Here is a 13,546-nt window from a genome sequence, read left to right on the forward strand (position 1 = left end):
ACATCTTTCAACATCTTTTAAATTTACTTTAACGACTTCCTTACATGAAGAAAAAATGCAGCTAGATGGTACACTCAATTCAAAGCGAGTATAATGAAGCTTTAGAAAGAAAACAAGTAAGATTTGGGCCTTTGCTTCCTTCCCCACTAAACTGCACATAAGAACATCACCAAGTATAAAAGATGTTGGAACACCAGCGCATTCTGTTCCCCGTATCATCTCTCCTTTCTCAGTCTCTTACATTAAATTTATATGTAGTCTGTTTTTAGCATAGCGAGCCTTCTAGTGTCATAAAACAAACAAAAGAATCCCCCATACAGAATCCACTCTGCCTGTGCTACCTCAATGGCTGCACTACCATTTTGGTACCAAGTCAAATTCAAACATTGACTTTAACAATTTCAAGCCTTTTATGACTCACACAGACCAGCGACATACTGACTTCCAGGCTACAGGATTCTCAGCTTCTGCACATAATTGTACAGATAATTAGGTATCATTTTGTGTCCCAAACTAAGCAGCTCGGAAAAATTTAGACATAGTTATCTAAACCAATAACACTACTGCCAATTAACGTTAAAAAAATTTCAGTTTCTCTCACACTACTGGGATTTACAGTTAAATGGGAACACCAGAGGACTAGGTTGCTGGCTGGCTGAGCCAAGAAGACTCAACAAATATACGTCAAAGTATTCAGCATCAAAGAAATCCTTATAGCCAAGAAAAATCAGAAATCAGTTATTCTGTTCAGAGGCTATACCATCATCTTGCTCTTCCCTTTATTTCACTATAAGGAATAGTAACAGAGAGGCAGGATCTTTTCTTTTGTTTATTTTTGGTAAAGATGTTGCTAAAGGCCCAAGGAACATGCTTTCTAAACAAAACCAAGTATTCTAAAATCTCTGGTGGAAATGTCTATTACCTTTAGAATATAATTCTATATACATAAATGATTTAATTTGAGCTGCAACACTACCCCCTCCCCACAATGCTTGAGGCAATACATTAATTCCTGAGAATGAGAAAATTAAACTAAGAAAAACAGATAATAAGCCAAAAGATATCTGACACTCCCTTTTCAGCATCTAAACTAACTAGATTTGTAACAGAAAACACAATAGGACTCAAACATAAACATGTTAGGCAAGGCAGTGCTACTACTCATAGCCTTATGTTGAATGTTTGGTAATAAATAAACAAACATCATCGGTGGTGGAAACAATTTTTTTTAAATTCTCTAAATGTTTAGTGTGCAATGGGGACAACATTTTACATACATTAATAACTGTCAAAACTGCAATGGTTGCCTAAGAGGAGTGGCATTTACCTTCTGATAGACTACTAAAGATATTTTCATTGTTTTGCTTTATTCCAAAAAATTGTCCCCTTAAGAATTCATCTACTGTGCTACATATTCTTCCTTTATACACCCTTTTTCTGGCCAAAGCTCTCAAATCCCCTCCAACCCAACAGAATTTGAAAGCACTGAACACTTCTCAGCATGAGGAATACACATACTAGTGGGTGAAGATGAGGGTATCTGTCATCAGCAGGCACCGATAGTCTTGGACAGGGAGAACAGCCCTTCACCAGCACACAGTGTGGGGAAGGAGGAAAGTTAATATATAAGCAGAGCTGCTCCTGGTGCGTGCGTGGAGGGGGTAGATATTAGTATGGCTACCCTTTAGCTAAACTTGAGCGTTACCTTGCATACCTGAAGCAACGCGGACCACCAGAGCTGCCCTTTAAACAAACTCTGCCACTAATGAAGGAGACAAAAGAGGTGCCACTAATTTGCTATTGCCTGACAATCCAGCATTTTTGCATACAATGTGACAGAATCTGGCAGGGGAGCAGTTAATTAACCATTTTCACTCACAGTGACTTCAGACCACCTCTCTCCTCAGAGGAGCTGACATGAAATAGCCTCTCTGCAGTGAAAAGTTAACTTTGCAGCCTGCATATTCTGCCTTATCTCAAATTCCTCCTGATTTAGAAAGCAACACAAGCATTAACTTCACTATGTTATTTACAGACAATGCCTGAAGAACTCTCCACCTTACACATAGGTTAAGAGTCACCATTCCCATTTTTTGCTATGGAGACAGTGACAGAGTGATTTTCTTCATGTCCTTAATTTTAAAACCCAGGGGGAGCTCTGGCTACATATATGAGGCCCATTAAAAAACAAGACTTTTCCATTTCCAAACATCAAACCTTCTTTTGAGGTAAAGGAACACTAAATGAATATTAAAAAACAGGGTGCAATAGAAGTATATTATGCCCACACTCAAGAGAATCCAAACGTTTCTCAGGCCAGTTAACCAGATTTCTTCCTCAGAAACCTCTAGTCAACTGCCTTGTAGACAGCCCAAGTGGCTTACGGATCAGTCGCGGGTTGTTTCAGGTTTCCTCGTTCCAAAAGCACTCCCTCGAAGCATGAGGAATGGATTGTCATGCCTGCACCTCAAACTACAACTGATAAAAGCAGTGGCCAATGCCAAACAGCACGCCTACTGCGAGTTTGGTAACTGGGCCTTTCACAACTTGGGAGGAGATCTGTGCTGGTTAGTCAGAGTATGAATTTTATGTAACGTGTTTCTAGTTCAGTTTACTTCAACAATGTTCCCATCAAAATCAGCCTCCTCAGTCCAGACTAAAAGGACCAACAGAGAGGTTCACATCAATTTCGTCAAACACAGATAAACTGGAATGATTGCACATAGAAGTGCGTTGGTGGCAGACTTTGCTCTGTTTTCTTCCCTGTTGCTGAAAAAAACAGACCCTTTATCTCCTGCCAGCTGCAGGAGGGCCCTCTGTAGCCACCAAAAGGATTTGACAAAATTTCATTGGTATCACATACTCAGGAGTCTGTTTGATACACTGCTTTGATGAGGGAGCTGCAAGGAGGCCACTAAATTTGAGGCAGGTAGAGTTCGCAATGAAATACAAGTTACCCTGGTCCAAGACCAAGCCAGTGCAAGTGACCAGAAACCTACGCTACACACAATTCCCTCACACTTCTATTTTCCCCAATTCATTTCAGGTCCCAATTTAAAAATACCTTAAGCTTTTAGCATGTTTCTTGAGCATGTGCTCAAGCCGGTGAACTTACATGCCTCTTTTACCCTCCCCATTTAGTTTTTGACAGTGTTTACACTACATCTGTCACTGCTTTGCCCTTTTATGCTGTTGGTTCAAGGATACTTCTCCCTCGCAGCTGCAAGGCAGAAACATTTTGTCTAACTGGTACTTCACCTCATTCCAAATCCCAGCTGACACATAAACTGCCTCCCTTCTCTCTGGCTGTGCTCCCCCCTGCCTCATCCAAGTGCTTTATTGAGTTTCACATACAGACCCTAAAATGACAAGACGCTCACTGCCTAGGGGCCTGGCCTGACCAGCTTTCCCAGTCCGAGCTGCACTGGGCTGTCGGGCGGAGCGTGCCCGCACAGGGCAGGTGCCAAACTACCAAACCAAACCCCCCCGGAGAGGCGACGCTCCACCGCTGCTACCGGGCACAGGGGCTGAGGCGACGCCCGCCGAGCCGGGGGGTCCGGGCCCTCCCCGCCACCGTTCCCCCCGGCCGTCACCAGGCACGGCGGTTCCCCCCCACCGCTCCTCCCACGCCGGGCGCGGCGCACCGCGCACCTCAGGGAGCCGCCGCCGCCGCTGCATCCTGCCCCCCTGGCCCCTCCGGTGCCGGCGCTGCGGCGGCGACAGGGCCCGCCGCGGCGGGCGCTGAGGCGGCGCGCGTCAGTGACCGTTACGGCAGGTGCGGCGGTTGGCGGCGCGCGGGCGGCGGTTGGCGGCAAGGCCACGCGCGCAGGGCAAGGGGGGGCAGCGGCACGGGCCGCCGCGCGCGCCCCCCACGGCCGGCCACAGCGGGAGGGGGAGGCTTAGCCGGAGCGAGGGGGAGCTGAGGAACGGCGGCCGCCCCTCGCCCGTTCCCCGGCGGCGACGAGCTCGGCCCGGCCCACCCCGCCCCGCCCGTCCCCCGCCGCCCCCTGCCCGCGCCGAGCATGCAGAGCGCCAGCCCCGCTTACCTGGCTAGGCTGCTCCGCTTGCTCCGAGGAGGCCATCTTCCCAGGCCCGGCTAATCCATCCCCGCCCAACCGATGGAACGCCCTCACCGCCGTTACTCCCCCTCTCTCCGCGCGCCCCGGCAGGCAGAACGAGTCGAACGCCGAGACACCGATGCGGCCGGCGGGGGGAGCGCTTCTGCCGTGAGCGAGCGGCCTCCCGGCGGGCCGGCAGCCAGCGGGCGGGCCGGCTCGGGGCAGGGCTGAGGAGCGCAAACCGGGAGCGGGTTGCAGCGTTCTACCTCGCCGGGCCATCCCGGGCTGGGTTACGCAGAGCCCCGCTTTCTGCCGAGCGGGCGGCGGCTATGGCGGCGCCGCTGAAGCGCTGCCTGCTGCGGCGGCGGGACGGGCGGGAGCAGCACGGCGTGGCCGCCTCCTGCCTGCGGGAGCTGCGCGACAAGGGTGAGGGGCCGCCGTGGCCGGGCCGTCCCCTGTCCCCGCTGGGCTCCCGTGCGCCGCTCCGTGAGGTGGCGGGGCTGGGCCCGATCCGTGCCGCGGGACAGGCAGAAGGAGGGCAGGTCCCCGGGGCAGCGAGGGGAGGTGGCAGTAAGTTGAAACGTGCCTTCTTCCACGTGTATGCCAAGGTTTGCGTCAATAATATTAATTTCTGGAGGGAGAACTCGTGAGCATGTGCTGAGAAGGAGCTGGTGTGCAGAGCAGTGTGGAGACAGGTCCTGGTCTCCTGCCTAAATTACTAGGAGTTGCTTGTCTCTTGATGGATGTAATAAAAGGGCAGTGTGTATGTCCCTTTTCATTGCGTATGTCACAATTTCATTAAGTATTTTTTTTGTTCTGCAGCTAGTGTCATTCTGGCTATTGACAAGGCCAGGGAGCCCATCACCTTAGTACTGGCAGAAGATGGTACCATTGTGGACGATGAAGATTACTTCTTGTGCCTGCCAGCCAACACCAAGTTTGTGGCACTGGCCAAGAATGAGAAATGGTCCAGCAAAAGCTTAGGTACTCTGTGGCTGAGGGAACACAGAAGGGGGGGGGTGTCTGGAATACACCTACTGAAATTAGGCTGTCTCGGGTGGGTGAGGAGTGACCCAGGAAACTGATGACTCTTGTATCAGACAGCGGAACAGCCTGGCTCTCGGAGTCTGGGGATGAAGTGGACAGTGGTGCAGAGAAGTGGAAGCAGCTGGCCAGGCAACTGAAGGATGACCTATCTAATATCATCTTGATGTCTGAAGAAGACCTCCAGGTACAGTGGGGAAACGTCTAATTGCTGTCCCTGGCTCTGCCCATCATCCATTTATCTCACTAGATGGCAGAGAACGCAACAAGTAAACAAGATCACAAGCTTAATTCAGCTGCTGTTGTTTGGCTGTGGTGCTAGAGTCAAATTTCTCCTTGAGGGGAAGCACTCACGTCTGAGGAGGATGCTCTTAATCACTGACTGCCTCTCGCAGCATGCCTTTCCAATTCTGGCGGGGAGAGGGCAAAAAGTCAAGATTTGGCCAAATGGCAACTGAGGTGATGCCTTCCTTAAGACCAGACACCTGTGTAACGTGTCAGAGGGGAAGGCTGAGCAGCACACCAAATCTTTCTGCTCCAGAGGGGTTCAAAGAACTGCCCTCAGTTTACAGAGCTGATTGATTTGAGTATCTGACTGCTTAACACCTTGTGGGTGGTGAGGCATGGAGATAACTGCCTCTTCTTGTCCTCCTGCAACATGCAGCTTCCCAACTACCAGGCTATTGGCCTTCCTGTGTGTATTCCCATGCGCTCTTTGCCAGAAGTTGTCAGGATTTCTGTTAAAAATGCACACGATACCACGCCTTCCTGGATGCCTTTTGGCTTCTGGTAAAGAATGCAGGCTGGTGGAGTGCCACTACAACCTCCCGTAACTAGGCTGACTTGCTATGACACGAAATCTTGTGAAACACACTGGGTTTCACGAAGGTGGAGGCTCTGATATTCAGGAGGCTTGCTGTTTGTACTGTAATCAGTGTAATGGGATGAGTTACTCAATCAGTCCATTTAACAGCAGCACTCTCATTGTTTCAAGGTGCTTATTGATGTTCCACATTCAGACCTGGCAGAAGAACTTGCCCAAAGTCAAACCAAAATCCAAGTATTGCAGGACACCCTGCAGCAGGTGCTGGACAGACGGGAAGAAGAACGCCAGTCAAGACAGCTCCTGGAACTCTACCTGGAGGCCTTAAAAAATGAAGACAGTATCTTAAGCAAAGTAGCAGGTAGGGAGCATTAAAGGTGCTAGAGAAGGAGCTTTTCAGAGACGCCTGAAATAGTTGAGTGGAATAAATAGCAGAATGAAGGACTGGAGTTAGTCACTTGCTTAGCAGCTATTAATGTGCTGGATGTAACAGCTGGTGTAGTGTAAGAATTCTCTGGGTGAGACCAGGACTCCTCTCACTGCTGCGTCACATTTCTCACAATGTCTGAAAATAGAATACTGGGAAAAAAGCTTAAATCATGTAGTCATCCTCAACATTGTGGATTTCTTAAGTTAGAGGATGCGTCTAGATAGAATGCATATTTTATTAATTTCAAAACCATCAAAGCAGTCTAGGCCACTTTTCCTGTCCTGTGTTCGTCACAGGCTGTAATGATTCTGCTACTTTACAGAATCTGAGACTGTGCCAAGAAAGGAGATGGATGTGGTTGACACAGGTACCAGCAGTACAGGCCCTTCAGCCAAAACGGCGCTCAGTGACCAGATCCTTGCTGCTCTGAAAGAGAAACCTGCTCCAGAGCTCTGCTTGGACAGTCAAGACCTAGAGGTGGGTGAGAATGACATAGCCATATTCTGGCAAATTTCTCCCTCCGGCGAGAGAGGTTATAGGGGAAGCTGTCCTTGCTTCTGGAGGTTTTACGTCAATATATCTCAGTCCCAAAGTGGCAAGATTTTTCTTCCTCAGTAACACTACCCGCTGCCTGGTAATAGCCCGTTGAGGCTATTCCAAGTACTCTAGTCTGTCTTCTGAAAAGCCACAAAATAATTTTGGTTTTGATCTCTGCCAAATTATAGTCAGCCACTGCTTCAGCTGTCCTACCAGCAAGGTTTTTTTGTATGCACATGCATCTAGCTATATTTCTTTTATACATCCCAAATCAAAATAAAAACCTCCTTATTTTGGAAAGCAGTGTAAATAAACCCATAGCTTGGAAAGGAAAGTCTAGGTAAACTTTAACCATTAGAAAGTGTGTTCTTTCATAAAATCATAGAATGTGTTGGGTTGGAAGGGACCCTTTAATGGTCATCTAGTCCACCACCACCCCCCTTCTAATGCTATGAACTCGCTCCTCTTGCTTTTCACTGCTGTAGAAACTAAGTAACTGCTTTCCGTTCCTTTGAAATCCGAATATAGCTTCAAGCTCTAGGTGTTGGTAGAATACGGAAGATCCACTAGCCCACGGGACAGATGATGAAAGCTGGGAACAGCTTCTATACCAAATTGTCAGTATTAAACAGGTGTCTCATTACTGCTGTCCTTAATGCAGGCAGAGGGGTTAGTGGTGGAGGAGCATCAGTAGAAAAGACTTAGAAATCTGTTTTGCTACAGCTGGTCTTGAAAGAAGACGCACAAGCCCTGGCCTTGGCTCTAAGGTGGGACAAGCAGAAGGCTGAAGCTCTGCAGCAAGCCTGTGACCAGGAGCTCTCCAAGCGCCTACAACAAGTGCAGACTTTGCATTCCCTAAGGAGCACGTCAAAGGGCAAGAAAACTCTACCTTGGGGAGACTACCCTGGGCTTAGGTCAAAACGCAAAAAATAAGACTGCAGTGCTGCTTGCAATTTCTTTTTTTTTTTTTTTTTTTTGCGTAAGAAACAATACAAACAAAGATATATCCTGGGAGCCATAGTTTGCTGGTCATACTATGGTCTGGCTACAGACAACAAAAATCTGGACATTGTCCTGAGGCTTAAACTGCTGTGATGATTCAAATCATGTGTAACCAAAGGGATTTTGGCTTTTTGCAGAATACTGGAACAATGGTATTGCTAAACACAGCATGTAAGGGTTCAGCTTTGAATACCTGGTTGGGAGCCAGAAGCTTCCATCTGATAATGATGGATCTCCCTTCGGAAGCCCCAGGCATTTGCTTTCTTTGTCCTCCCAAGGGTGGAAGACCCAGTGGAAGACACTTTGAGGCACAGCTAAAGAACAGGGCAGAGGGTTTAGCCAGCTGCTGTCTGGCTTTAATCTCCAGCCTGGGATCTAGGAACCTGAATTCTCATGCTAATTTCATCAGTTCAAGTAAATTCAAAGTCCTTTAACTTCTGTGCTTTCTCTGTAAGGAACTTCTGTCTCTTGAGTGCAGTGTGGGTACTAACTTATAAAATGCAGCACAGGTGGAAATACTTGCTTTTTAAGGCTGTGGAGCAGAAGACTTGTATTTGGCCTGATTGTATTATTCTCCTAATCATTAGTGTAGTATCATGATGCTTTTGTATTAACTGGCTTATTTTTGTTAAAGTCTTTTTTTCTAATATCATTAAAACCTTTTTACCTTACTGTTGGAGTAGTTTTGATCTTTCCACCAGCTGCTGTGATTAAAGAATGTGCTGATAAGTACAGTATTACCTTCAGGATAGAGGAAGAAGAAATTAAATACAGAAGTATTCTGTATTTAATCTGTCCGAAGTATTTAGGTAGCATCCACGTTCACACTGGTGACACTGCACCAGAACTCTCACCTGGCACAATCTGTTCTTTGCTTGTGAAAACAGAAGATGTATATGAAAAAATCTGAAAAGTGAGCTGAAACTTCTGAAAAATTTTTAGGAGGTACAAATGTTTTCTAGTGTCATGCAAAACCCTCTGATTTAACTTTAAATGGTATAGATGCCAACTGATGAGTATTCCTACAGCAGGCATTCAGGTGAACCCATTGCATGTAGACATGCCAGTTGAATTAAGGTACACTCGAAGTTAGACTGCCAGTGTAACTAATAAATATTCTAAACAGTTCAGTGCCTTTGAGCAGCTAAGCCAAAATACGTAGCCAAAATAGATGAAGCTATGCATACAGTAATTGACTGGACTTAGTGGAAAGCCTGCAGTCAACTTTTTGGTCAGTCTGTTTTGCTAGGGCAGGTAACTGCTTCTTACAATATACACTTCTGGCTTGTAACATTATAGGCCATGGCAGGTAAAAAGGTTTCCTGATGCTTTAAATAGCTACAAGCATTTTACATTCAAGTCTTTCTGAAATAGCATATATGGCTGCGTACTGACAGAATTTTTGAAGCATGGTCTATTGCACTCAAAGCTAATTACACTGGCTACCAATTGAAATAACGTGCATTGAGTAGATTAGCTGTCAGCAAGCTTTTCCTGTGAGTTTATGTCTCAGCTTGTGATTACCAGTCACTCCATTATAAACCAGTTTTTCAGTCTTGCTCAAAGCTGTAATGCTTTTGCTTTTTTCAAGCAACTTGGCAATGGAAATTCTATTCCTCAAGCTGTACAAAAGCTGTACTGTAGCACTTGATTTTATTGGATAGTTACAGCCTACAAAAGGCATGGTTTTTTTCCCCATCCATTACTGTTTAATAGCTCCAAAACAGAGCAAGAATAAAAGGGAGCACACATAGGCAGTCTAGAGCATTACTCTTTTTCCACTGCATCACGTGTAGCTGCTGAGTGACTCCAGTCCAGAAAGTGCACTCTTCTTTCAAGAGAAGGGTTTTAAACAAGGAGCAGGGCTACACCTAGAAGTTCTCAAGGGTGGTAAAAAATATTCTGTCATCTGGTACCTTTTTTATCTTGGGGTAGTGTTTAAGGTATGAGCCTTAATAAAATGAGGACCTGGTATTTAAAAGTTGGTTTTGGGGAACTGCCCTAAACTATATCCTTCAGGAAGGAACAAGTGGCTTCAAGGAAGAGTTTGTCTCGTCAATCAAGGGCTGAGCAAGAGAAACAGCATTCAAGTCTTTTCTCTCTTGCTGCATGTTTTAGACCATCCTTGCTAAGCATATTCTTGCTTGATAAAATTTGCCCACACAGTAGCTCAAGCAGCTTTCTCATTTCATTTAGCTATATCTGTCTAAAACCTTGTCTTTAAATCTGCTTCTTTCCAATCAACAGCATTTGGTAAACCTCCGTCAGTCCAGCAGAGGGCAATGGTGACACATTTCTGACACCCCTCCGGAGCCATGTTCCTACAGTGAAATTAGAAATGTAATGCAACTTACTGAAAGTGAAGATTGTATACCAGCAGCATCACAGGGGAAAACCGACACAAAACATGTTTTAATTGCCAAGACAACAAGTGAGATATGGCTATTAAAACAAAAAATATTCAAAATACCTAAGCAAAACTATCAAAAATGGAAGCAAGGAAGAAGTCAAACAATTACGGGAGAAACTAAGTAGCAGCATGGGGGGAGCTGCACATACTGAGGTATTATGGTCAGTAAGAATGTTCTGCTTTATGCTCTTTATTTAAAGGATTTTCTTTTTAATAACAGTAAGATAGATTTTTGTGAGCAATTAAGGCATTTTGGTTGGAAGCTTTAACTGAATTCTCACAGACCATTTTTGGAACAAAAAAATCCAACTAATCATGTTCACCTAAAAACCTAAAGATTCATTACTGTTGCTAACCTGCAAGAGGAATCTCTAATAGGCTAACTTTGGTTCCTCAAGGATAATAAGAGAAAATGACCAGAGACATTACTTGAAAGGTGAATCATGCCATGTTGGAATCTTCACTTTCAGTGACAGCCTCTTCTTGTTCCCCATAAGTTCTCCCTTCCTTAGATGCACTGGACTTCTTTTTCTTCTTCTCCTTTTGTTTCATGTTACTTGATGTGATCTCTTCACTCTTCTGGGTGATATACTTTAACTGAGAACAATAAGCTAATCAGTCATCTACTAAGGAACTTAATTTATTCACAAGAAATTAGAGAAAAATGTTTAATAGAAATTAACAGGGCAAATTCTTATTACAAAAAGACAACAGACACTCCAAAAAGGCTGACAAACATCAATTAGTTCTAATTCTTGCATAAAGCTCTCAAGTCTAAGCTGGATATCCTCAGATACTGAAATCTATATTTAGATCCCTGTATTTATTCACATTAGGAGACTTTGTACTGCAAGGTGGACTCAAGCTATTCCTGACCTTAGGCTAAAACAAAGGAACACAACGCCAGGAAAAACCAAAGTGATTTATTTCCAAGACTGACACTGCTGTACTGTTTATGGCACTTTTGTAGCTGGAACCCCAGCACCCCTGTTGCAACCAGAACATTGCGGCTTGAACTGCAATCAGATCTGTGTTCCCACAGCGAGGCACAGTGCCATGAAGCAAAATAAGATGAAAATGTAAAAAATCACTGGATTGTGCCCATCCATCATCAATAAGCCAGTGAAACTGCTCAAGCAACAGTTGCTTCATCATACATAGCCTTTATTCAAATGCTCTTAGGAACTAACCAATTGGTTTAAGAACGCTGTGAGACAGAAAATCAGTGAATCTCACCAAAGAATTGCTCCTTCTAGCCAAAAGCTTCACATCTTCTGTAGTGACTGTGCTTCGTTTTGCATGCCTGCATAAAATTAAAAAATACTCCTTAATGTGTTTATCAACATTGGTTGTAAGAGGCCATGCAGCATCTAATTTGTAACACTAATTAAAAGGGCTTAATAGGAACCCAGTAAACCAAACATGCCTATCTTTTCCAACTATAATACACAAAACCCTATTTTACAAGTTCATATGCGTACATCTAAGTTCCCACAACTCCTGTGTAAAAACAGTAGAATTTAGCAACCAGAACTTCAAACACCACTACTGCATTCCCTCTCGCTTGCCAGTTGGTCCCTGTGTTAAGTTTTAACTCCTGTAAAGCATTTCTTTACCTCCGTGGAGCAACCAGATGAAACACAGGTAGGCTAGTAGCCATCTGTCACTCTCAAACCATCCAGTTATGTTAGGTATCAATGCATCTGACAATTATATACAGTCGTTAATCTAAACCATCACTTGTACCAAACAAATGAACTTCCAAGGTCAGGAAGAACCTGCAGGGGAATATCTATTTCCTAACTTCACAGCCACTATTTAATCAGCCAGTAGAACCCTTTAAAACTTGAATTACAAGAGGTATTTTAAAGATTATCTAGTTATTGGAGCTGAACACAAAAAAAGAAAGCCTTTGTAACAATCAAGTGTTTCAGTACGTACCTTGCAAACATTTCGAGGTCTTTTGCAAAGTTCTCTGGAGAAAACACAAAGATGCTGCATATTTTAAATAATACATGCCACACAATACAGTTCTAGCTGTTACAAAGGTGTAACTGCAAATTAGTTATGAGAAGTTATAGTTAGTTATACAAGTTAGTTATGAGAAGCAACCGTAACTTGTTATTACATGCCACTCTGTTGCACAGGCAGGTGGCCCACATAATATTTCCACTTATATTTAAAAGCTTTTTCCAGGTATGAAAAATAGAATCACTATTTCTTGTACTTTTAAAAGCATAACGCAAGAAACAGTGCACCAGTGATACCTAGTACCAGTGCTATTTATTTTAAAGCATCGTTTCTCCAGCAATTGCTCTTGAATGAACAGATACTATGCAAACTTCTGTACCGCACTGCCTGAAGGTGATCTCCGAGATAGCTGCGATGGTTTGTTTGCTGAATTGCACATCTTTGTCTTCTGCAACTTCCTGGCACAGGCAGCCAACCGTGTAGTGAACCGCAGCCTTCAGCCTCTGAAAGGACCCGGGGCAGCGACAGGTCAGTTCTCTGCAGACTGACATACAGCTCTTGTATAAGTCATAGAATGGTTTGGGTGGGAAGGGACCTTAAAGACCATCTAGTTCCAACCCCCTGCCATGGACAGGGACACCTTCTACCATATCAGGTTGCTCCAAGCCCCGTCCAACCTGGCCTTGAACCCCTCCAGGGATGGGGCAGCCACAGCTTCTCTGGGCAACCTGGGCCAGGGGCTCACCGCCCTCACAGCAAAGAATTTATTCCTAATATCTGATCTAAATCTCCCCTCTTTCAGGTTAAAACTGTCACCCCTCGTCCTATGGCTCCCCTCCCTGATCCAGAGTCCCTCCCCAGCTTTCCTGGAGCCCCTTTAGGGACTGGAAGGGGCTCGAAGGTGTCCCGGGGCCCTCTCTTCTCCAGGCTGAGCAGCCCCAGCTCCCTCAGCCTGTCCCACAGCAGAGGGGCTCCAGCCTCGGAGCATCATCAAGACTATTTAAAAGGAGGGAACACAAGGGGCCGTGAACGGACCCCAACACAGCCCACAGCAGCGCGTTTATCGTCCCGGCCCCGCGGTACCTGTGTGAGCAGAGGCCGCTCCTCACGCCCCGCCGCCTCCATGGCGCGGCCCGGCCGCGTTTCCCGCCCGGCGCGGCGGGGCGGGGCGGGGCCGCCGCCATGCCGGTTCCGCGCAGCCGCACCCGGCCTCCCGACGGACCGACGGCAGCTTCGCACGGCACCCCACGGGGCCACTGCCTGGGGCACAG

General features: G+C 45.9%; 3 protein-coding genes across 4 annotated transcripts in view; 1 reads left to right on the top strand and 2 right to left on the bottom strand.

Annotated features, from left to right (window-relative positions):
- The window catches only part of PEX14 (peroxisomal biogenesis factor 14), an 80,519-nt gene extending 76,182 nt beyond the window's left edge, over positions 1-4,337 (bottom strand). Inside the window, exon 1 of the mRNA XM_054222675.1 lies at positions 4,047-4,337. Within this exon, the coding sequence (XP_054078650.1) occupies positions 4,047-4,337 (291 nt within the window). The remainder of the gene's footprint in view (positions 1-4,046) is intronic.
- On the top strand, positions 4,237-10,277 carry DFFA (DNA fragmentation factor subunit alpha). 2 transcript variants are annotated; one of them, XM_054222232.1, is made up of 6 exons: positions 4,237-4,484; positions 4,881-5,042; positions 5,159-5,289; positions 6,097-6,286; positions 6,678-6,832; positions 10,142-10,277. In XM_054222232.1, the coding sequence occupies exons 1-6, from the start codon at positions 4,388-4,390 to the stop codon at positions 10,181-10,183; spliced, it is 777 nt and encodes a 258-aa protein (XP_054078207.1). In that variant the 5' UTR covers positions 4,237-4,387; the 3' UTR covers positions 10,184-10,277. The 2 variants fall into 2 exon arrangements, with proteins under 2 accessions (XP_054078207.1, XP_054078208.1); XM_054222233.1 differs by lacking the exon at positions 10,142-10,277 and adding an exon at positions 7,616-8,565 and having other exon boundaries at positions 4,315-4,484.
- CENPS (centromere protein S) lies at positions 9,705-13,435 on the bottom strand. Its single transcript, XM_054222234.1, has 6 exons — positions 13,359-13,435; positions 12,655-12,778; positions 12,246-12,279; positions 11,541-11,607; positions 10,734-10,901; positions 9,705-10,215 (listed from the first exon to the last, which is right to left on the bottom strand). Exons 1-5 carry the CDS (start codon positions 13,398-13,400, stop codon positions 10,746-10,748), a joined length of 423 nt encoding a protein of 140 aa, XP_054078209.1. The 5' UTR covers positions 13,401-13,435; the 3' UTR covers positions 9,705-10,215; positions 10,734-10,745.
- Positions 13,436-13,546: the final 111 nt, after the last annotated feature.

Source organism: Rissa tridactyla, chromosome 16 (genome assembly GCF_028500815.1).
Source record: "Rissa tridactyla isolate bRisTri1 chromosome 16, bRisTri1.patW.cur.20221130, whole genome shotgun sequence".
NCBI lineage: Eukaryota > Metazoa > Chordata > Aves > Charadriiformes > Laridae > Rissa > Rissa tridactyla.